Source organism: Microtus oregoni, unplaced genomic scaffold (genome assembly GCF_018167655.1).
Source record: "Microtus oregoni isolate MIOR12 unplaced genomic scaffold, Mior012 000062F_ref0000492, whole genome shotgun sequence".
Lineage (NCBI taxonomy): Eukaryota > Metazoa > Chordata > Mammalia > Rodentia > Cricetidae > Microtus > Microtus oregoni.
Genome location: NW_024543872.1, coordinates 10,413,022 through 10,437,234, shown reverse-complemented (window position 1 = coordinate 10,437,234; position 24,213 = coordinate 10,413,022). Strand labels below are relative to the sequence as shown.

The window sequence follows — 24,213 nt, the reverse complement described above, 5'->3', positions numbered from 1 at the left end:
TAGGGTGAACTCATAGGCTGTGTGAGGATGAACTCATAGGCTGTGTTAGGGTGAATTCACAGTCTAGCTGTGTTAGGGTGAACTCATAGGCTGTGTTAGGGTGAACTCACAGGCTGTGTTAGGGTGAACTCATAGGCTGTGTTAGGGTGAACTCACGGTCTCACTGTGTTAGGGTGAACTCACAGTCTAGCTGTGTTAGGGTGAACTCACAGTCTAGCTGTGTTAGGGTGAACTCATCAAGCACTACTGGCCTCCCCTTCTTGAGGTGCTCTTGTGTCTCAGCATTGTTCTTGTCCAGCATCACAGAAGTAGTTAATTTACTGTGGGGTTTCTTATGTAGTTCTTTTTGATATTCATTTTTGAATTTGTGTTTAAACAGCTAACAGATATTATCTTAGCATTTATTGATTACTTGTGGCCTATAAAATATACTAGGGGGCTGGAGAAATAGCTCAGCAGTTTAGAGCACTGACTGCTCTTGCAAAGAACCCTGGTTTGGTTCCCAGCACCTACATGGTAGCTCACAACCACCTGTAACTCCAGTTCAAGGGGATCTGACACCCTCTTCAGACTTCAGCAAGCTCCTGCATGCATGTGGTACACACATAAAAAACATTTTTAAAAAAATAGAATATACTTGATTTATTTTTTCCCTATGATTTTACTTAAGGAATCCTTACTTTCCATTTTAGTTTCCCTTGTAGCCTGATGGTTGCTACATTTTATTTTGCTCCAAGCTCCCAGGCTTTATTCTATAAGCTTTCTAGGATAGGTACATGGTTGTAATAATTTTAATAAATAAGATATTTTTCTTGATATGGGAAAGATGGAAGAACAGAATGGTGCAAATACAGAACACTGCAGTTGATAGAGAGCAGGCCGTTGACCTGAGGGCTCAACAAGATGTTTTTGTTTTCTTTTCTCCATCCTTTTCTTCTCTAATTTTTATTTTATTTTAGGTTTTATTTACTTTTAGGGGAAGTCTACAGGGGTGGAGGGCAGATGTAGAATGACTGGGAAATAAGTGGGGTTGGGGTGCATGATATAAAATACCCAAAGATTCAATACAAAAGTTATGTTTTAAAAAATAAATCATCAACTTTTTTTAAAAAGATATTTTTCCTTCTTTGTAGCCACCTTTGAATGCTCAGATGTTGGCTCAGCGTCAACGGGAATTGTACAGTCAACAGCATCGACAGAGGCAGATTATACAGCAGCAAAGAGCCATGCTCATGAGGCACCAAAGTTTTGGGAACAACATCCCTCCTTCATCTGGACTGCCAGTTCAAATGGGGAACCCCCGTCTTCCTCAGGGTGCTCCACAGCAGTTCCCCTACCCACCAAACTATGGTACAAATCCAGGAACCCCACCTGCTTCTACCAGCCCTTTTTCTCAACTGGCAGCAAATCCTGAGGCGTCCTTGGCCACCCGCAGCAGCATGGTGAACAGAGGCATGGCAGGAAACATGGGAGGACAGTTTGGCACTGGCATCAATCCTCAGATGCAGCAGAATGTCTTCCAATATCCAGGATCAGGTACATGATGCTCACCTGTAGTTGCAGGTCCTGCTTTGCTTTTGCCCTGACTTTGGGGCATGTGCTGGAGAGGAAAGATTTAAGTGGTAAAGTCAGGAGAGGCGGCAGGCTCAATATCACTGAATAGTTGTGTGGTTTCAGACTTTTCTAAGCTTGGTTGCTGACATTAATAAGTTTGGGAACTATAAAACTTTTGACATTTTATGTACAAAGCAAACTCACTGTTCTCTCCTGCATCCTATGACATCTATCCAAACAAAATCCTCAGCTGGCAGGTTTTAGTGCATTAACTCAGTCACTGGATGATTTTGTTTTGATAGTTTATATAAGAATAACCAATATTTACCAAGTATATCAGACTTCTTATTGATGATACCACTTTTAACTAAATAAGCTGTAACTTTCTCCAGAATGAATATTCTGATTTATAGAAGTTTTTTTTCTTTTTTGCTTTCATTGTTTTATACTCTTTATTCTAGACAATGATCCTTTTTATTACTTTGAGATTCTAAAAGGCAGTAGTGATAATACATACTTGATTAATCTATCAAGTATCATGTTTAATGACTAATTCCTGAAAAAGAGAAACCCTTTGATTATATAAGTGAACTAAACATGAATTTTAAGGCTGCCTAGAAAAGAATCCCAATAAAAAGCAACTCATGGACATGTGCAGGCAGCATGTGCCCCAGCATCTGAGCTTTATCTGGCACCTACATTTTTCTTTCTTCCAGACCAGCTTTTGGTTTTTTGTTTGTTTTTTTTTTTCTAACAAACAAAAAAAAACTTTACAAAACGTAACTTTTCTTTGTAAAGTCAGCATTTATAATATAAGGGAAACCTAGAAGGTGGGTGCAGCAAGGAAAGGAGCTTTATCAGCTTGCAAACTGAAATGAAATGGCAGCCCTCAGTTCTCGGATGATCAGCTTCAAAAGAATACTATAAATTTGTTACTTTTCATTGAATAACAATGTTTCAAGATCAAGTGTTTCATCTCTGCTCGCTAGACTGTAGAAGTGCTCCGTGTGACAGCAGTCAGCTCTCAGTGCTTTGAAACCAGGTTTTAAATTGGTGGAATCCAAGTTCCAGAGAAGCTCAACCTTTTTCAGATCTCTCCAGAAAGGAAAACGGAAGTGAAGGATTGCAGGGGAGTACAGGGAATGGCAGGAGGAGATCAGGGCAAGAGAGCAGAGAGGAAGAGAGTTGGAAGTGGGGGGAAGGAAGTAGTTTATTGCATCTTAAGGAAACACAGATGCAAGGGCTTTTCAGCTATGTTTTATGCTTCTATTTCTGTTGCCAGTAAATTTGACACAACTGAGACCAGAGCTACAACTCTCCCTCAGATTCTTTATTAGCCAAGTTTCTCTTTCTACTGGATTCTGGATAATAACAATGTCAGCATAGGTTAGTCCCATGCTGGTAGGAGAAGTTGAGGGTTGGGAGCTATACATGTGAAATGGCAGAGTGCAGGGCTTCTGCACCTTTCACTCTGTTTTGCTTTGAATTTATAAACTACTTTTAAAACTGCCCTTTTAAAATAATTATAAAACTGGGGCCAGGGGTCTAAAGAGATGGCTCAGTGGTTAAGGGCACTAGCTACTCTTGCAGAGGATCCAGGTTTGGTTCCCAGCACTATATGCTGTGCCCTCTTCTGGACTCCACTGACACATGGTATATATGTATACATGCAGGCAAACACTCATAAACATAAAGTAAAAGAAATCTTTTTTTTTGTAGGTGTTAAAATTAAAAGGTTCGCACTAAAACAACAAAAACAAAGGCAACCATTCTAACAAACATAGTGTATAGAGTAGAAAAACAGCAAAACACGGTAATGGGGGCTGAGGATTTAGCACAGTTGGTAATAATATGCATGAGGCCATAGTACTATGCAAACCAGGCATAGTGATACATACCTATAGTCCTAACACTTGGGAGGTGGAAGCAGGATCAGAAGGTCAAAATTGGCTTGAACCACAGGTCCCTTACAAAGCCTGTCTGGGTTAAGACCCTGTCTCAAAAAAGAAAAAATTGCAATGTACTTAGATTTTCTAACTTGTGTATATTAACTCTGTAGAATAATGTATCATTTCTCCTCCATAGAATAATGTATCTTTCTCCTCCAGGATTACCTTTTTCTCTCACATATAAAATTAACAATGCGTCCAACACAAATATTTTAATACTGCAAGTACCCAGCACTCAGGAGGCAGAGGCAGTTGGATCTCTGTGAGTTTGAGGCCACTCTGGTCTACAAAGTGAGTTTCAGGACAGTCAGAGCTGTTACACAGAGAAACTTTGTCTCAGAAAAAAAAAACTGCAAGCAAAGAAAAATTTAAATGTAGAATTCATGCAGAAATCATCCACATAAAAGTGAAAATAATGTGTCAAATACAAAAATGTGCCCTCAAGAATCATAAATGAAAGAAAAATTTCTCCATACAATCTATGTCCAAGTTATTTTTTAGAGTTTGAGTTGCATATAGATAAAGAATACATAGCCTTGTTTATATCAGGTTTTTAAAAATAATTAAGTATTAAGTGAAATAGAGTTTAGAAACTTACACATTAGTTTTCACAGAAAGTTTAAAGTATTTTTAAAATTATAGCCTGTGAAAATATAAAGTGAGTAAATTAAGTACATCTCTGTACAGATTAACCATACAAAAAGGTAAAAAAAAAAAAGTCATTATCAGTGTCAGCACACAATAGAATATTATATACAGGGATCTGCAGTTGTGTTTATAAAGACAGAAGAACGTAGTAGCATGCGTGTGGTATAATGACAAGGGAAAACAGAAGGTCAGCGTTGTGTGAGAAGGGGCTGAACATATACTGCTCTTGCAGAGGACCTGGGTTCAGTTCCCTCACCCACGTAGCAGCTCACAACTATCTTTAACTCTAGCTCCAGGAGATCTGAGGCTCGCTTCTACCCTCTACAGGCACCAGGCATGTTCATGGTGCATATACATACAGATAGACACATATACGCATAAAAATAAATCTTTTTTAAAAAAATAAACATGAGTTTCTGAGGAGGACTTGAAAGAATTATAATAAATTATTATGAGCTGCTTATGGTATTCTTTTCTTTTCTAGACTTTTATAACTTTGTCTTTAAAGCCTTTAGCTATGGTATACATTTTCTTAGTGAAACAAGTATTAAAAAAACAATACTAGCACAATCCAACCATTAAAAGAAACACTTTTTAAGGGCTTCTATTTTAACATTGGGTAGAGTAGCCAGGGCTGTGTTTATTCTTCAATGTGAAAGCAACAATATCAGAAAGAAACAGGAAACAGCAGTTCTAGGGGTTGGCAGACTGGATACAGCAGTTCTAGGGGTTGGCAGACTGGATACAGCAGTTCTAGGGGTTGGCAGACTGTGCTGTAGAGCAGAGTCCAGCTCAAGAGCCTGGGAAAGCCGGTTCTGCACAGAGGGTTTCAAATGACTTCAGTGTGTGCACATGTGTGCATGCATGAATGCACACATGCACACAGAACAGGGCCAGACAGCAAACTTGAAGATTAGAAAGAATAGTATTCAAAGTTCACACAGGGCCACTTTGTCTTCTAACCAGCCTGGAAATCCTCATAATTGATGTTTTGCCTCAGTAGTGGGGCAAAATAAGTTCCAACCCAAGCCTCATTCTTGATTTCTCTAGGTACAAGACCCTAAAAGAGCTAAGGTTTTCATATAGGCTAACCGTGGCTCAAATAGTAAGCTCAGAAACACTTGATTATTTGACTTTTTAAAATCCAGCTCTTATAAAGGTAAAATTTAGATTATCTGAAGTTTGGCTTTTAAAACCATCAGGTATGAAAAAAAAAAAGGAAAATGTAGTCTGTAACAATGAGAAAAATTAGCCATCAAACCCAACCTAGACTATTTGAGAAGACAAGGGACCAGAAGGAGAGGGGACAAGAGAGTACGATGACAGAGGTGAATATAACCAAAGCATATTATATACATATGTAAAAATGTCATAGTGTGATCTATTATTTATATAATTCATACATACTAATAAAAACCATACAGATAAGCCGGGCGGTGGTGGCGCATGCCTTTAATCCCAGGCAGAGGCAGGCGGATCTCTGGGAGTTCGAGGCCAGTCTGGTCTACAAGAGATAGTTCCGGGACAGGCTCCAAAGCTACAGAGAAACCCTGTCTCGAAAAACCAAAAAAAAAAAAAAAAAAAAAAAAAAAAAAAAAACCAGATACAGATATTAGAATGATTATAAATATTAGTGTTCCAAATAGGAACTTTAAGAACTTAGAAACTATGAATATGTTCTGTGTGTTCACTAAATTAGAAGGAAGCTTGAGCATATTAAATAGATGTGTGCATAATATCAGTAAAATAGAAGTCAAACTTACAGAGGAGGATAGCTGAAAAACATAGTAGATGGGGTGAAAAGCTGATTTAAAATTACATAAGAATGACAATGAAAGCTATTCAAGAGAAAGAAGAGTATGTGTGTTTGGTGGTACCTCACACCTTTAGTTCCAGCACTCAGGAGACAGAAGAGGCCAGCCTGGTCTACATGGTGAGTTCCAGAACAGCCAGGACTATACAGAGAGGCTTTGTCTCAAAAATCTAATTGTGATAAGGGATGGAGAGATGATTCAGCAGTTAAGAGCACCTAGCTACTCTTCCAGAGGATCTGGGTTTGAGTTCCAGCACCCACAACTGTCAGTATCTCCAGTCCCTGGAGATCTGACACCTTCTTTTGGCATTCACGGACATTGCATGCATGTGGTGCACAGACACACGTGCAGGCAAAACATCCATGTACATAAAAATAATAAATAAAATGCTCAAAATTTTTAAGAAAAGCAGAGTAAAAAAATCCTGATGGGCTGGAAAGATAGCTCAGCAGTTAAGAGCACTTACTGCTCTTCCAGAGGACCTGAGTTCAATTCCCAGCAACTTTGTGTGGCTCCCAGCCATCTGTAGTGGGATCTGATGCCCTCTTCTGAATAGAGTGCATGCAAATAGAGCATCATAGATAGAGTAAATAAATAAAATCTTTTTTAAAAAAATTCCTGATAGTTCATTTGAAATTGATCCTATAACCCATTGTAATTTAAAATTTCAACATGTTTTTTTAGCAAAATTGATAACATTTACATTATACATTCTAATGTATATAGAGACTTATAGGGACTAGAGTAACCAAAACAATTTTGTATAGGAAAGACAAATTAGACAGCTACCTAATTTCAAAGATTTTACACACACACACACACACACACACACACACAGTGATATATATCACAAGAACAGAATAAGAAGCCTAAAAATAAACTCCTATTTTATATCAGTTGCCTTTAAGATAGTTGTACGGATATTTGTTAATAAGCATGTTTCTGGTTTTAAAAAGGAACGAACCCTAAGCTGACAAATGCTATACGGAATGATTGACTCCCAAAAGTACTGTGCTAAATGAAAGAAGCCAGACACAAAAGGCCAGATGCAATATGTATGATGATATCCCTACGAAGTCTACAGATTTAGCTCCATTGGAAGAATGCTTGTCTATATTGCAGCAGCCCTGGGTTTCATATTTATATGGTTGCATACACACTTATAATCTCAGCAATTCAAAAGGTAGAAACAAGAAAGCCAGAAGTTCAAGGTCATCCTTAACTCTGTAGCAAGTTCAAGGCAAGCCTGGAATTCTTCAGACCTTGTCTCAAAAACAAACAAAAACACAAGGCAGATCACTGTTTGCATGAGAGCGGGAATTATCCATTACAGACACAGGGAAATCAGGTGTGATGCAGATGCCTAAACTGCTCTGTGATAACGGTTGCACAACTCTGTACATTCACTAGCATCATTGAATTTTGTATATCCCGTGGTGACATTTGTGTTTATAAATAAAGCTTTTTTAAAGAGGGAAAGGGAAGCAGAGCACACAAAGAAGCCTAGAAAGGAGTGGCCAGTGGCTTTCTGATGGTTTGTCCTTTGTTTAAAAAATATTTATTTATTATGTATACAATATTCCATTTGTGTGTATGCCTGCAGACCAGAAGAGGGCACCAGACCCCATTACAGATGGTTGTGAGCCACCATGTGGTTGCTGGGAATCAAACTCAGGACCTTTGGAAGAGCAGACAATGCTCTTAATCACTGAGCCATCTCTCCAACCCAATGGTTTGTCCTTTTACAAGTAGGTTTTTCTCGCCTGATTATTTTCCTATCTCATATTATTTTTATTAGACAAGTAATCTACTATGTATGTTTATTCTTTTTTCATTTAAAAATTTTTATTAGCACAAAAAGAACAGAAAGAGATCAAATATAGCCCTGCTGTACAAATCAATATCTCAGCAACTAAAAACCCTTCTTCCAAACTTTGTGTTTATTTATCTACTTGTACTAGGATTTCCTAATATATTTTAAAAGACCACTTTTCCTTAATTTTTCCTCTGTTAAAGAAGGCTTTTTTTTTTTTTTTTTTTGGATTTTCAGGACCGGGTTTCCCTGTAGTTTTTGGTGCCTGTCCTGGAACTAGCTCTTTTAGACCAGGCTGGCCTCAAACTCACAGAGATAGCCTGCCTCTGCCTCCAAGGTGCTAGGATTAAAGGTATGCGCCACCACCACCCAGCCAAAGAAGGCATTTCTAAATAAATTGTAGCAGGTGCTTTTTATTATTATCTTATTATGTTGATATATGCATAGTGTATTTACATCGATTAATATGTGTTAATTTTCAGGACTGGTTCCCCAAGGTGAGGCCAACTTTGCCCCATCTCTAAGCCCTGGGAGTTCCATGGTGCCGATGCCAATCCCTCCTCCTCAGAGCTCTCTGCTCCAACAAACTCCACCCGCTTCTGGGTACCAGTCACCAGACATGAAGGCCTGGCAGCAAGGAACAATGGGAAACAACAAGTAAGGGAATAGTTTTTCTGTTTGAGCATCCTGAAGGCGTAAGTCATAAACAATGCCACACCAGTTTGGAATTATGATTAATAGGGTAGTATTTATTTAAAGGGGAAAAAACTTACAGATCACCGTCAGCCCTCTGCGCAACCAGGAAGGGAGTCTAGTCGCCAGAGCAGGAAGTGAAGAGAGGAGAGGGAAGTGGCCGCTTTTTTAAAGGGAGAGAAACCACGCCCCAATGGGCTGGTATCTCAGTGGCTATAGGCTGGAGGAGGGAGGACCTCCCGCAACAGCATCCCTGGCGCTCTGCGGCTCATAAGAGAAGCCATACTTCTTGAGGTGACTGTGTGTTCACAATCCAGTGATGTGCTGGAAAGAAGTGAGTTTTGTTATCAGTAAAGGAAAATGGGACTGTCAAATGCTTGAATATCAACTCATCATTTAGGTCAATTTGTGTATTTACAGTATGAGGATCTAGTGGCCTCTGGCCTTTTTACCCTAGTCCTTACATACCTGAAGGATGTGGCCCACACTTTTCTAGGACAGATGTACAAGTAGATACATTTTTGTCAAAGGGAATATATTTTATTATCTCATACAGAAAAAAATCAAACTTGATATCCACAATTAGTTCTCCATAAACTATGATTGTAAGAAAATTGTTTTATTGAAAATAGAGTAGAAAATTTCTTAAAGCCACACTAGTAAAATGCTGGCATTCATTTGAGCAGAGGGCCTCATAACCTCACTCTCCTCAGAGTATTGAAAAATCTCATATGGCAACCATCATTCTCGAGGCTTCCTGAGCTACTCTGCCTCACCTCTTCGTGCATGTCTGGATTTTTAGTGGCCTCATCTTACCCGTTTAGCTTATAAAATTACCTCACTAAAGTTTTTTTTTTAATTCTGAACTTTTCACACATCACTTGATTTTATAAGGATTTTAATTTGGTTGTGTCTTGGTTCTGATGACAGGGAAGCCATTTAGTCTGACAACATAATAAGTAAGGCAGTTAAAGTTGAAAACATAAAACCATATTCTCTTAAAGTTCACGGAAAGGTGAGAGAGGCAATCTTTTGTAAAAGAACTGTGTGGCTCACGGTAAAGGCTGTGTATAAATTGGATGGGAGTGGAGCCATCTCTGAAACATGCAAAAAGAATTTAGCCTCCTAATGTGTTCTAATCCCAACTTCCTAAACTCGCTTGTGATTCCCTGTCCCTCATTCTAACTGCTCCCTTCTATGCATACAACTACTTTGTCCAGCTCTCTGTCTGGCACACACAGCAACTCTCTAATGAAACCTAGTGACGGCTGCTCCATACTGCAGGCATCTCTGTATTTAATTTAAATATGTTGGTGGCTATCAGTATAGCTCAGCAGTGGAGTTCTTGCTTACACATATATAAGGTAGATTTCCTAGAAACAGAAAGAAGGGACAGAGAGTGGGGAGGAAGTAAAGAAGAAAGAGAAGAGAGAATGAAAAACGAACGATTGGGAAAAGTTATGCTGACGGGTTCTAACCTGTTCTTCTGTTCCACCTTACAGTTTAATTCTTTAAAAGAGTGTGCTCTGTTCACCTCTTCTCCTCCCACGCCCTGTCGAGCCAGTCAGGCACATCTTACCACTACACCAAAATGTTCTTGCCAAGGTAGTTGGTGTCCTCCATATTGTCAGTGGCATTTGACGATGTACCTTCTTCTTCTTTTTTTTTTTTTTTTTGTAAAGTTCTTTTCTTCTTTTGAATTTTGGAACAACATCTCTCCTGCTCTCTCACTCTTGGTGACTTTCCTCCTAATCTTCTCTCGCTGGAGGCCATCATTTGCTAGATCATTTTCTTGGCCTCCATCATGCAAGCCCAGGAATTCATCCTAGACCTCTTTCTCATAACTACTGTGTTCCCTTGGTTGTAACATCCAACCTTTTTTTCTTTGTTTGTTTGTTTGTTTGTTTGTTTTAACTCGCTCTGTAGACCAGGCTGACATCAACTATCCACCTTTCTCTGCCTCCCTAGTATTGAGATTAATGGTGTGTACCATCACTGCCTGGCATAACATCTGATCTAAAGGCAAGCGTTGTGACAAACCTGTGATCTCAGTACTTGGGAAGTAGAGACAGAAGGATTGGAGTTCAGGTTATCATTCATTGCCTAGAGAGTACAAGGCCAACAAGAGCTGCATGATACCCTGCCGCTAAAAAACCATGAGTGTTGAGGCTTGAGGAATCGCTGTCTGGCTATCTGTTGCAGAGTGAGTGGGTTGCTTGTTTGTCCCGGCCACCCAACTAGCTTAGCCCTGAAATAACCACACAGAAATTGTATTCATTAAAACACTGCTTAGCCCATTAGTTCTAGTTTCTTATTGGCTAACTCTTACATCTTAATTTAGCCCATTTCTATTAATCTGTATATGGCCACATGGCAGTGGCTGACCAGGAAAGATTCAGCATGTCTATCTCTGGTGGCTCCATGGTGTCTCCCTCCTATTCTGTCTTTCTTCCTCCCAGCATTCACTTCTGTCTTCCCCACCTACCTAAGTTCTGCCCTATCAACTAGGCCAAGGCAGTTTCTTTATTTCATTATCCAATGAAAGCAACACATGGTCAGAAGGACCTCCTACACCAGCTGTCAGTAAAGTTCTTGCCTTACAAACACAAGGACCCAAGGTTGAACTCCAGAAACCATATAAAAATGCTGGGCATAGTGGCACATTTTCATAACCCAAGACTGGAGGATCCCTGGAGCTCCCTGAACAGCTATGCTAGCCTAACTAGTAAGCTTCAGGCCAAAGGAAGTAGATGATAATCCTGAAGAGGACACCTAGCTAACCTGAGTCCTCCACACGACCTATGTTTGTGTTCTCAGTCACCCTATCTCTCTCTCCTTCTAGTCTTACTGTGGCAAGTGTCCATATGCTTATATTTATTACAGTCAAATTTTAATGTGCCCTGAATACCATACTGTATGTCCACCTGCCTGACATCTACACTTAGAAATCTAAAGATATCATAAGCCTAACATGTCAAAGCTAATATTCTTCCTAAAACCTGTTATTCTGCTTTTCTTTGTCTTAATATATGACAACTCCATTCTTCTAGTTGTCCAGAAGAAAAATGTTTCTGTTTTCCACATCTCACATCAAATAAATCAACAAATTATATCATTGCTCCACTTAACTATTGCATTTAACATACTATAAGGCAAAATACCATCACTTTTTTCTTGAGACAAAAGGCAGATGCCTCCTGTCTCAGCTATAGCCAGAGTTCCAAGACAAGATGTCAGAACTCTAATAGTTACAACAAACCTATGTGTCCTGGAACAGGACTGTGTCTCAATGTAACACTTTGCTGTGTGGAAAGTTCCAATGCTCAGGACTAATGGAAAAGCCACATCCTGTTGTTGTTTCTTATTGTGTCTTAGTCTTACTTAAACAAGGACCTCTTTGGTTGTTTCTAACCTATGGCATCTTTGGGAACCACTCAAGACTGGTGTCTTTCTCTTTCTTTCCTGTGTTTAAGGGTTGACAGATAAGTAGTGCTCTCTAAGTAAACAGTGATCATTGCCATGAGGTGGACAGGAGTGCAGGTGCATGAAAATTGAGCTTGAGGTGCCAGTGAGCCTAGCTGACCTAGAACAGAGATTAAGACCACAGGGGGTCCTATCTTCTTCCTTTGATGGAAGAAAGTAAAATGGAATTAAGAACATCTAAAAAAACTTAAAGTATAGTTTCAAGTGTAAATGGAAAGAAAATTAAGCCCTAAGCCTTTTTCAGTTTAACTGCAGTACCACTGCAGTGCTTAGCACTTACACGTGTGTTAACTTACAGTGTCACTCCCCACAGAGACGCCTTGTGTACCAATTGACAGACGAACACTAAGGCGAATGTTCTCGTCAGAAAGCAAACATAGATTAATAATGTATTTAGTACCTTTAGTTGTGGGAACACTGCCTAACAAGCATGCGTACTGTGCAGACATTAAAGGTTCATAGATCCATTATTGACTGGTCCTGAGACATATAATTTTTAGTGTTTCATAATTATCTTGGGGAGGAAATTGCTACTTTTCTTCAGACATGATGAATAGACTTTTTTTGGCTTGTTGATTTCAGTGTGATCACCTTAATGGACTGAAGCTATAAATGTCATGGTGTCCTACTTACCACTGAAGAGCTAAGGAATAAATAAGTAACAATGGGGAAGTTGTTCTGGGAATCAGTTTCACCAGAAATAACAATTGAGTAATAATCAAAATATTTGGTATTTTTAGATCTCATAAAAGACAATTTTTACACTATTTTCTTTTAGAAGTATACATTTGTGTCATTGAGAATTTTCAAGTTTTAATATAAAGTTCCAATTTGAATTTACTTGGAATTTATTCCAAATTATTTTAACTACTAGAACACTTATCTTAAATTTGAAATCTTTGGAATAGCAACAACACAGAACCTGACCATGAAGAAGGAAAGAAGTCAGTAAAATAAGCCATCTGGAAGACATAGCAGCCCTTCTATGTAGCTTCCTAGAAAAGATCTTAAATTTATCTGTATTCATCTCTGAGGAAAGAACTCGACATGAGCCCTCTTTATTATTAAACCCATTTGGATAGAATTCAGAATATACCTGAATTATGGTCTATTTAATTATATAAGATAGAAGAACTTCACACATATTTAAAAATACAAAATATTTTATTTGGAATTCTATCTAGTGAAAAAAAAATCCAGTCTCATTAACCCCATGTTCTTGAACAGTACATGTAATCTGAATTATTTTTGAGTTAACAGTGTGTTCAGTCAAGCTGTCCAGAACCAGCCTACACCTGCACAGCCAGGAGTGTACAACAACATGAGCATCACCGTATCCATGGCAGGTGGAAATGCGAATGTTCAGAACATGAATCCAATGATGGGCCAGATGCAGATGAGCTCTTTGCAGATGCCAGGGATGACTACTGTGTGCTCTGAGCAGGTAAGTAGCATGGTTGGCACCCTTGCTACACACACCACTCACGGTGGTTATCACCCAAGGAGAGTCAGGTGTGCCGGTGATTACCAGCAGAACTGTGTTTCTTCTCACCAGTACTTTTCCTTCACAGATAGAAAGGATGCTCAGTGCTTAGACATGGCTGGTCTGCCAGAGGACCAGGACTTGATTCCCAGCACCCACGTGGTGACTCACAACCATCTGTAACTCCATTTCCAAGGGATCTGACACCCTCCTCTAGCCTCTACATGTATGTGGTGCATAGACATACATATAAGCAAAACACCCATACACATAAAAATTAAAAAATAAGATATAATGGACAGAGGAATGGCTCAATGGGTAAAGGTGCTTGCTGGCCAGCTCTGACTACCTAAGTTTAATCCTTGGGACCCCTAGGTACACACATGGTAGAAGGAGAGAAATGATTCAGGCAAGTTGTCCTCTGACCCCTCCCCTCCACACATACACAAACTTTGATAAAATTTATAAGGTAGATTTTAGTCTCTCAAGATTGTAGTATTTTCACTTATTGTAAAGTGGTACATTGGTTCAAAATACCCCCTGTATATTCTGAATACATTTTCTTTTATTCAATGCAACATTTTAATTAATTTCTTGAGAATTTTATATTATTTATTTTGATTATATTCACCCTCTACCTCCCTCCCCGCCCAACTTGTGCTGAACCACATACTTCTGATGTGGGACCCTCTAGCAGAGTTTGGTCCACCTACCAGAGGTCAAACTCTTTTAAAAAAAAAAAACTGTTTCTCCTTCCCCATAGAACATCAGCTATCAACAGGTCTTCAGTTAGGGGAGGGGGCTTAGGAGCTAGAATGCTAGAGTGTTTCCCACCTTTATCTTGTATATGAGCACAGTGGGTTTTCCTGTCGGGAGCCCTTCCCAACCTCTGGCTTTAGTCTTTCCCCCTCTTCTTCTCGAGGCCAAGGAGGTTACTATTGGTTAATTAATAAAGAAACTGCTTGGCCTTTGATAGGCCAGCCCTTAGGTTGGTGGAGTAGACAGAACAGGATTCTGGGAGAAAGAAGCCGAGTCAGGCAGTCGCCATGACTCTCCTCTCTGAGATGGATGCCCGTTAGACTCGTCCCGGTAAGCCATACTCAAGTGGCAATACGGATATTAGAAATGGGTTAGATCAATATGTAAGAACTAGCCAATAAGAGGTTATAACTAATGGGCCAGGCAGTGTTTAAAAGAATACAGTTTCTGTGTAATTATTTCGGGGCATAAGCTAGCCAGGCGGCCGGGAGCTGGGGCGGCAGGGAAGCAGCCCACAGCTCCATACAACAGAGCAGGTTACCACTCCACTGACACTATTCTCTGAACAACTTTTCTTTGTTATGCACAAAGATAGCTCCATGGAACATATATATTAAATTGTTGGCAATGAATCCATCAAATAATAGAAGAGAACAACTACATAAGAGGTAAACCTCTAGAGCTGAGTATGATACACGCCATTAATCCCAGCATTCATAATCAGAGGTTGATGGATCTCTGTGAACTTAACACCAGCCTGGTCTACATAGTAAGTTCTCTAGAGCTCTGTCAGAAAGAGAGAGAAAGAGAGAGAGGGAAGGAGAGAGAGAGAGAGAGAGAGAGAAGAAAAAAGGAAAGAGAGAAAGGAAGGAAGGAAGGAAGAAAGAAAGAAAGAAAGAAAGAAAGAAAGAAAGAAAACTCCTTTAGGGCTATTTATGTATTTATGCATGTCTGATGAAGTAGTATGTACACTTATTAGTAAGTGTTTAAAAGGAAAGGGGCCTGGCCTGGTCAGGAAAGATGTTGTGGAGAACTTGCCTTTAAAAAAAGAAAACAAACAAACAAACAGAGCTGAAGCAAGCCTGATATCCTGGTCAGCAGGGGAGAATGAATATGAATATTGAAAAGCCAGATGTGGTGACACACACTTATAATCCCAGGACTCAAGAGGCTGAGGCAGAAGGATTGCCAGGAGCTCAAGGCTAGCCTGATCTACATAGCAAGTACCAGGCTGGCTAGGGCTACACAAGCAAGACCCTGTCACCAAAAAACAAAACAAAAATGTTTAAATAAAAATCAAGAAAGAATAAGAATTTAGGGCTAGGGTAGAATGTGTGCCTAACATGTGAGAGTCTGGAATCAGTCCCCAGCAAAGCCAGAGCAAAACAGGAGGAGACAATGTGGATTAAAAAGAATATTCCGAATTGATTAGTAAAGTAAAACCTAGACAGAGATAGAGGGTAAACGGCTAATGAACATTACTGGGATATTTCTATTACAATTAGGGCAGAATTTATGTGATAGGCCTCTTGTCGGATAATGTATGCTAGCCACACATTTGGAGTTTGTTCTTGAGCCTCCTGCACATTTCTAGGTGACAGTGATTAAACTGAAAACTAGAGTAACTGCCTAGAGTGAGTACTTACATCATTCATATTAGCCACCACAAAGTAGATTATGAACTAAAGTGTTGGCATGAAGCCATTGCTTACAGAAAGTTATATTTAAATATAACATATATATGTACTAGCTTTTATATAGATTTCCTTTTTTAAAATCCCTGTTTCCTAGGAATTACATAATAAACCTAAGGAAACAGAACCCAATAATTTAATGATCTATATCATTTTGTTTATTCATTTTGAGATAAGGCCCAGGCTAGCCTACATCTGACTATGTGAATTAGGATGACTGAACTCCTCCTCCCCTTCCTGTACCTCCCAAGTACTGGTTGCTTCCATATCCAGCTTGTGGTCTGTATCTTGTAGCAAAATAAAGGCACAAAATTGACTTATTTTTATCTTTGTTACTATTCAGTTATGAGTATTATTCACTGTATCTATTAGAGTAAAACAAAATATAATGAATTTTTTGGTGTTTTTTGTTTTTTAAGACAAGGTGTCTCTGTGTAGCCAAGATTGTCTTGGAACTCATTCTGTGAACTAGTCTGGACTCAAAGTCACAGAGATCTGCCTGCCTCTGCCTTCTTAGTACTGGTATTAAAGTACTGGTGCCACCCCTGCCCAACCAAAATAAAATGAATTGGGTAAAAATATTATATTTACCAGGTGCTCCTTATATAGTTGGGTCTTGCCTTTTTGTTCAATTCAACAGTTTTTGCCTTTTAATTTTACTGGTTAGTCCATGTATGTTTACTGTGGTTGTTGATATCACTGAATTGTTTTGTTTTGTTTTTTTGAGACAAGGTCTCACTATATAGCCTTGCCAGGCCTGGAACTCACTATGTAAGCCAACCTGGTATTGAACTCGTAGAGATCCACCTGTCTCTGCCTCTGGGTTAAAGGCTTATACCACTGTGCCCCATTGTATGGTTGGGCTTAAATAGCCCATCTGACTTATTTTTGCTTTGTCCTCTTTTTGCCTTTTTATATGTATGATATCATATATAGTATAAGAATCTTGCAGCTGTGTATTTCCATATTCCTTTCCTATGCTATGTATCATTTATGTTGTATCTACATACACTCTATATGCCTCACTACATTGTTGGTATTTTTCTTCAGACAGCAACTGTTTTTAAATTGTAAGTATTTTTCTGTATTTGCCCATGTAGTTATGAGGTTCCATTTTCTTTGTTCTTTATGTAATTCCAGTTTACATCTGGTATAATTTCCTTCTTCCTACAGTGTTTATCCTGGTGCAACTCAGCTGCTGATGCTTTTGACTTTCTATGTCTAAAAAGGTCTTTGTTTCTGCTTTATGTTTGGAAGTACTCTCCCTGAGTCCCTGTGTCTTTATAAATTCTGATGAGGGCTTTGTCTCCACTGTCATTTTATTCTCTTGGTAATGGAGTTTAAGTAATGTGATTGTTATAATGCTTTTCTTTGTTTCTTATTCTTGGAGCTTATTTTGATTCTTGGTCCATGAATTTTCATCAAATTTAGGAAATGTGAGTCATTCTTAAATTTTTTTTATTTGACACTAACCCTTCCCTCCAGTCACACTTGTAGTAGTTATCTGAAGGTGTTCCAACATTCACTGATACCCTGGGGCAGAAGGTAGGGGTTGATTTTAGCCTGAAGTTCAGTCACTTACACACGCGCGCGCACACACACACACACACATAGACACACACACACACACACACACACGGTGGGTGGGTCATATATCCCAGGCTGACCTCAGTCTCACTACTCAGCAAGGATGACCTTGAACTTCTAATCTTTGTGCCTCTTCAAATATGATTACAGGCATGTGCCACCACATCTGATTTTTTTTTAATGCAGTGCTGGGTATTGAATCCAAGGATCATATACACTAGCAAGTACTCTTTCATCTGAGCTACATCTCCAGGCTCCATGTGTTCATTTTAAATACTTCCTACTTCCATAGCTTAAGGTTCACTAATTTTTTTTCATTGTCTAACATGTTAATTTTGTCCATTGTGGTTTTTATCTCAGACATTTCAATATCTAGATGTTATATGTGAATCTTTTTACTATTTCAGATCGCTGGCATGTCTTTCATCCTTCCTCTGCTTTTTAAGTTGTTGGATCAGCTCTATCCCACTTATATATAGGTTCTGAGGATCTAACTCAGTCGTCAGGCTTGTGCAGCAAGTGCTTTACCTGTTGAGTCATCTCGTTACGTGTGTTCTATGAACAACTGAGTCATCTCGCTAGCTCTCTTTCTTTCTTGAGTGAGCCAGGTTTTTAATTTGTTCATTTCTTGATTGCAAAGGATTCTTCAGTTACATCCTTGCATAAGATTCTTTGCCACAAGCCTTAACCACTGTACAACTACAGCAACCATTTTCTAGGGTTTCCCCTCAATCATTTTGCAGACGCTTACCTGATAGGGGTAGCTTTTTGTTGCCATCAACCTTACTTACGTTGATTTGGTGCTCAGCACAAAGGGCCTCCACCAACTTGACATATGTTGGCTCATCACAGTTGGATGCAAGTATACAGAGATGGGTTTGGTTCTTTTCTGAAGCTTTAGAAACTTCACAACTTATGTGTAGACCATTGTAGATGTCTTTAGCCCCTCCTGTAGTCAGTGCTAACACTCATCACACCTCTACTGGCAATGCTTCCTTGGATATGGCAGCGAGTTCTATGAGAAGCTGAATCTTGACCACTCTGCACCTCTACCTTTGTAGGAGTTGGTGATGGCAAAGTAAGAACTCTTCTTGCTTCTTGAACAAAGGGAATGCACTTATTACAGTTATCTTAAATCAGTCTATCACCCAAACTGTTTGGGAATTGATTTCAGGTTCATTGGCTTTCATTTTCATTATGGCTCATAATTATGTTATTTATATGACTGGCAATTTTTCTATTGAACACAAAAGTGTGAAATTTACCATTTATATTCATTTTTAAAAATATGTTTATTTATTATGCATACAGTGTGCTGCCTGCAAGCCAGCAGAGGGCGCCAGAACGCATTCCAGACTGTTGGGAGCCACCATGTGGTTGTTGGGAATTGAAGTCAGGACGTCTGGAAGAGCAGCCAGTGCTCTTAACCTCTGAGCCATTTCTCCAGCCTCTCTTACTTATATCCCTATAGGTATTTTTGATCTTTGCTATGAGAAATGATTCGGTTCTCGGGAAGAAATTTGAGCCTTTCAGGTCTTACTCTTTATTTGATGGCACAAAAGTAGTATTCATTCTATATCCAATCTTACTTTTTTTTTTTTTTTTTTTTTTTTTTTTTTTTTTTTTTGGTTTTTCGAGACAGGGTTTCTCTGTGGTTTTGGAGCCTGTCCTGGAACTAGCTCTTGTAGACCAGGCTGGTCTCGAACTCACAGAGATCCGCCTGCCTCTGCCTCCCGAGTGCTGGGATTAAAGGCGTGCGCCACCACCGCCCGGCTCAATCTTACTTTTATAGTAAGGATCTATTGTGTTTCCTGCTACCTCCTGAATCTGACATTTTTCCATTTTGGCTGTTGAGATGGAGACCTGTATGTTCTTCTGGAATTATCCCATGTCATTTATTCAGGCATAAATTTCCTCTGCATTTTGAGCCACAGACTAGAGGACCCTCAACATTTCTATACCTGTCTCTTTGCTCCTTTGACATTCTGCTCTGTGGGTTCCAGCAGCTGCTTAACTCAAGGACGCGCTCTAGGGATAGAAAATTGTTACAAGAGTGAGTCGTTTCCCAGATCGTAGAGATCAGTGCCCTGCGTTGCCTTCGTCTGGTATCTTAAATGCCTTTGTGTCTTACTCTGTCTAATTTTTTGGTGGATTCAGACAATGGTATAAATATGATCTTTGCTACTGATTCTTTTTTTGAGATTTATTTAATTTTTAAGTGTATGTTATATTCATGTGCATGTATGCATGTGTGCATGCGTGCAGATGCATTACCCCATATAAGGACAGTTGCTGGCAGAAGCCAGAGGCATTGGATTCCCCTGAAGCTGGAGTCAGACATGGGCTGAACCATCTGTTAAGAACCAAAGTCAGACCCTCTGCAGGGGTAGCACACCACTTCTCCAGCCCTTTGTCACTGAGCCTTTGTTAACTGAGATGGTGAATCAACTTGAGTGTATGTCTGTGAGAGGAGAGAGACAAGGAAATTAAGACAGACTGAGTCAAAGATACAGAGAAAAAGAATTTACTATTTTTTCAAGTGTCAAATATCAGAATATACAGAAAAGTATATAACGCGACTTTCACAGGCGAAGACTCCAAGTAACCAGCTAGGTCAGAAACAGGGCAGCACCAGCTCCATCCTCACAGTCTTCACCCACGAGGGAGCCTGTCTGACTGTCGATGACAGTGTGATAAATCTGTTAGGTTAGCGGTCCTCCGAGTACTCTCAGTCCGTTTCTCATTGAAGATGTGGTTTGCAGCTTAAACAACTAGCTTATGATTTGGTCTTTTATTTATTTTAATAGATGAATGATCCAGCACTGAGACACACAGGCCTCTACTGCAGCCAGCTCTCATCCACTGACCTTCTCAAAGCAGAAGCAGATGGAAACCAGGTCAGTAAGACAGAAAGCCTACTGCAGAGCTGGCAGAGGCTCTGGATACCCGGAGGACATCACCTAGCATGTGGCTGAGAGCATAACCCCGGAAGTCTACCCTTGTCGGCATGGCACTGTGGGGATTTTACAGACATCTCTTGAGCCTCTCTGTGACTACCAGGATGCTTGCTTACAGGGCGTTGAGAGGGTTAAATGAGATAAGCTTTGAAGGATTTAACCAGCTCTTGTGTCAGATAGTGGAGTCACATGTGACTAAACAATGCTAGAAGTCTGCAGATCAAAAAGATCATAATCAAAGATCTCAACATAGCCAATAAATTAAGGCAAAGCAGCATCTGCTGGGTACCGCACCTCCTTAGCAGGGTGTTTCTGAGCAGCACAAATAGCAAGGTGGTCTCTTCTGTACTGGCAGAAATTTGGGCATGGGGTTAATCCACTTTGGCAACTGATTTAGTATTTAATCTCTTAATATTAGCATAGGTATCATAGTACAAGTCATAAAAATATGTACATCTTCACTGTAACATTTATGATTTGCAGGGCACTGTGCTCCCCACTGTGAGCTTTATCTCATTTAACCCTCCAGTGTAACTCTGTGGAGGCTGCAGTCCTTTCCTTCACAGATGAAGAAGTGGAACCTGAGCATCTTTAACTGTGCATTATTCACACAGCTGGGGGGCGGGGGGGTCAGACCCAGATCTTCCCAGTACAAAGTCTTCTTGGGGGCCTCTTTTAACATGCAACACACAGATACATGCACAGAAATTTTCATGTCACCAAAGAAGGCCATCTACCAAGTGCATGCTATAAATAACAAAACCAAACATTCATGGAAAGAAGAAACAGGGATGGCATACAGCTCAGTGGTAGGACTCTGTCTACCTCATGGAAGGCTCTGGGCTTCATCCCAGTACTGAAAAAACAGATGAGTAAAGCTAAGATGGTTAGAGAACATTTACACAGGAGATGGACTCAGTAGGTGGGACAGTTCTCAGGCCATGTGAAGGAGAAAATAATGACAGCTGTCATGGCATTTTATTTGTATTTTAATAAATAAAGCTTGCCTGAAGATCAGAAGAGTAAAATAGCCACACTGACCAGCCTTACAGACTAGGCAGCAATAACACAGATCTTTAATCCCAGTAGCCACAATGACACACACCTTTAATCCCAGAACTAGACAGGATTATAAAATGGGAGGGGACAGCTCTCACTATCAGTCTCATTCTGAGGTTTCCTAGAGGCAGGATACCATTTTCAGACTGAGGTTGAGATAAGAACCAGTAGCTGGCTGCTTTGCTTTTCTAGTCTTCAGGTTGAACCCCAATTTCTGTCTCTGAGTTTATATAAAGCATGCTTCAGACAGTTGTTGGGAGCCAGAGGCAGGGGAATAGTAGTATCTTCACATAGTTATAGGAAGCCAATCTATTGAGAATTTAAAAGTTTGCAATAAGAAATCAGAGGAATCAAGAGTTACAGTAGATGGCATCAAATGCCTAGATGACTTGACTACTGAGTTAAGGAATCATGCTCTGTCCTGTAGACAAAGTCATCCCTGAGGGAAACCACTGAGAACACACTAGTTTGGCTCTGTCCTTGGCTGGAAGAGGTGAAGGAAGGCTTTCTGGGGACTAAGAATGGGAAAGGGGAGTCAGGAGGTTGTGTCTAGACGCTGAGCTGTAGTAAGTACATCTGAGTGCTGTGAGGTTAAAAAAACAATTTAAATGGGCATTCTGTGATGGCTATATGGAAGACAGTCTCATTCACTAGAAAATGGAAGTCACCCTCAGAGAGACATGTCCCAGGAGGTACGACAAACTACTTAATGGAGCACAACCAAGGTCCTAGATTCATCAGACAGTGCTTGAATTAAAGTCAACCATGTGCTGGGAACTCAGAGGGTCTAGTGCTGAGTTCTCCATCCTTTCCAGACACCTTTAGGTCCTCCCGTGCCTGACTGGGCAGAGGTGGCAGTTTGAAAATCCCTTGAGATCTGGTCTCAGGCATCCTCATTTTAGGTAACAGTTCTAAGTGGATAACATGAGCTTTGGAATCTGACTTAATCTTTATAATTTTTTAATCTTTATAATTTTATGTACTTTTTTAAAATATTCTTTTTAAAGAAGCAATATTTTCTCTCTAGTTTGTTTTATGGTTCCTCTCTTTATCAAAATTGTTTTAAAATACTTAGGGAAGAAAAACCACCTTAGGTGTTTTCCACCCCAATATTTCATACTTAGAAACAAATAAGCATACAATTTTCTGTGTTGATTTTAAAAACTCAGTACCTAAAAAGCATCATTGTTTGTGCTCACATGAAGGCCAGTGGCTCAATCTTCTTTTCATTGTAGCCCATCATGGTATCTCTTGTTATCCCCTCATTTCTGTGTTTGCCAAATAGAAACTGGAACGTGAGTTAGCTAGAACTATAGAGATTGGTACACAGAGAAGAAGGACTACAAAGGAGTCCCAGAGTCCAGCTGTGGGAGGCCAGACAGGAGAGAGAAAGGGACACAGAGTAAAGAAGCAGGAAGTGGGCTGGGAGGCTGCTGAGAGAAAAGAAGGCCCCTGGGTCTCGAGGAAGAAAGAAGATAGGAATAGTAGCTGCAGAGCACACCATGAGAAGAACACGGGACCAAAGATGGTGTGTGGTAGATTCATGAGCAAGAACTCAAACAAGGAGTCCTAGGAGCACAGCAGAGCCAGAGGCAGTCTGCCTAGAAGCTGGTGAAAGAGGACCAGAAAAGGAAGAATGCTAGCCTAACTAACTGAAGGTTCCAGGGCTGTCTTCTTCCCAGAGAGGGAGTGGAGTGGGCAAGCAAAAGGATTAAGAATAAGCGACCACAGGCCAGCCTGACATAGAAACTTGACGGTTGGGACATTGGCCATTTGCCCAATGAAGGTAATGGAAAACAGCTTGTATTCCGCAGAAATACAAATTTTTCAGAAAAGCTAGAGATAAATGACCAAAAAGAAAAAAAAAAGATATCACTAGCTTAAATCCTTTACAATCTATTAAACATGAAGCACATTTGCCAAGATTCATAGTCACCTTAGAAAGCATTTCTATTCCTCCTCAGGAGCATTCAGAAGTGTGGCCTTCTAATCAGTTCTATAGACAATATTTAATAAGGCTAGTGGGGAGGACTACTACCTGGCTTTGCCTTCCAATAGCAGATGCCAGAACTATGCAGCTTTAGACATTTTTAAGGAATACATTCATTACCACTGGAAGTAACGGGGAAATTCATAGTGTTCTCAGCTAATGTTTATTGTTATTTTTAGCTCGCATGTTTAAGGAAATTGTCTATGAGGGGAAAACCAAAAACAAACTTTCTCTGCTAATATTTGTTGTAAATATGAAGCCACTATGTGAAGGAGCTATATACAGTTTACTATACTAGTCATCTGGATGATGCCAGCGGTGCCAGTGTTGGTGCAAAGTGTGATGGTTTTATTTTGCTAATACTAGGTTAAAGCTCTTATTTCTCAGTGACATAAAAAAAGGTCTTTTTCTACTAAAGTCATCCATAGAATGATTTTGAACTAGTTTTCCAATTACCATGTTATTTTTTAAAGCCACTGCTATATCCACAAACTCTAAACTAGGTTTTCCCCAGACTTGGTAATATTAGAGAACACACACTGAGTGTAGATGGCAACCCTGTAGGAGGCGTGACCGTTCCAGTTTTGGTTTTATTTTTAAGTGTGAACTTTCCAGAACCCTGAGCAAAATGAGTGCAGCGATTTTCTTTTTGTAGGACAAGAAGACAGAAGAGTTCTTCTCTGTGGTGACTACAGACTAGAGGAATGCTCTAGTGAGTTCCCACTTCAAG

The 24,213-nt window shown here is 39.8% G+C and overlaps 1 protein-coding gene across 8 annotated transcripts in view; it reads left to right on the top strand.

Moving 5' to 3' along the window:
- Positions 1–24,213, top strand: part of LOC121439592 (nuclear receptor coactivator 1) — a 222,209-nt gene that overhangs the window by 195,611 nt on the left and 2,385 nt on the right. For 6 of the 8 annotated variants that reach the window (XM_041640118.1, XM_041640122.1, XM_041640121.1 and 3 more), the window contains 4 exons: positions 1,134–1,536; positions 8,261–8,435; positions 13,215–13,398; positions 20,285–20,374. In XM_041640118.1, the coding sequence (XP_041496052.1) occupies positions 1,134–1,536; positions 8,261–8,435; positions 13,215–13,398; positions 20,285–20,374 (852 nt within the window). Of the gene's footprint in view, positions 1–1,133; positions 1,537–8,260; positions 8,436–13,214; positions 13,399–20,284; positions 20,375–24,138; positions 24,196–24,213 lie in introns of all 8 variants that reach the window. The other 2 variants (XM_041640124.1, XM_041640123.1) reach the window with 1 other exon arrangement.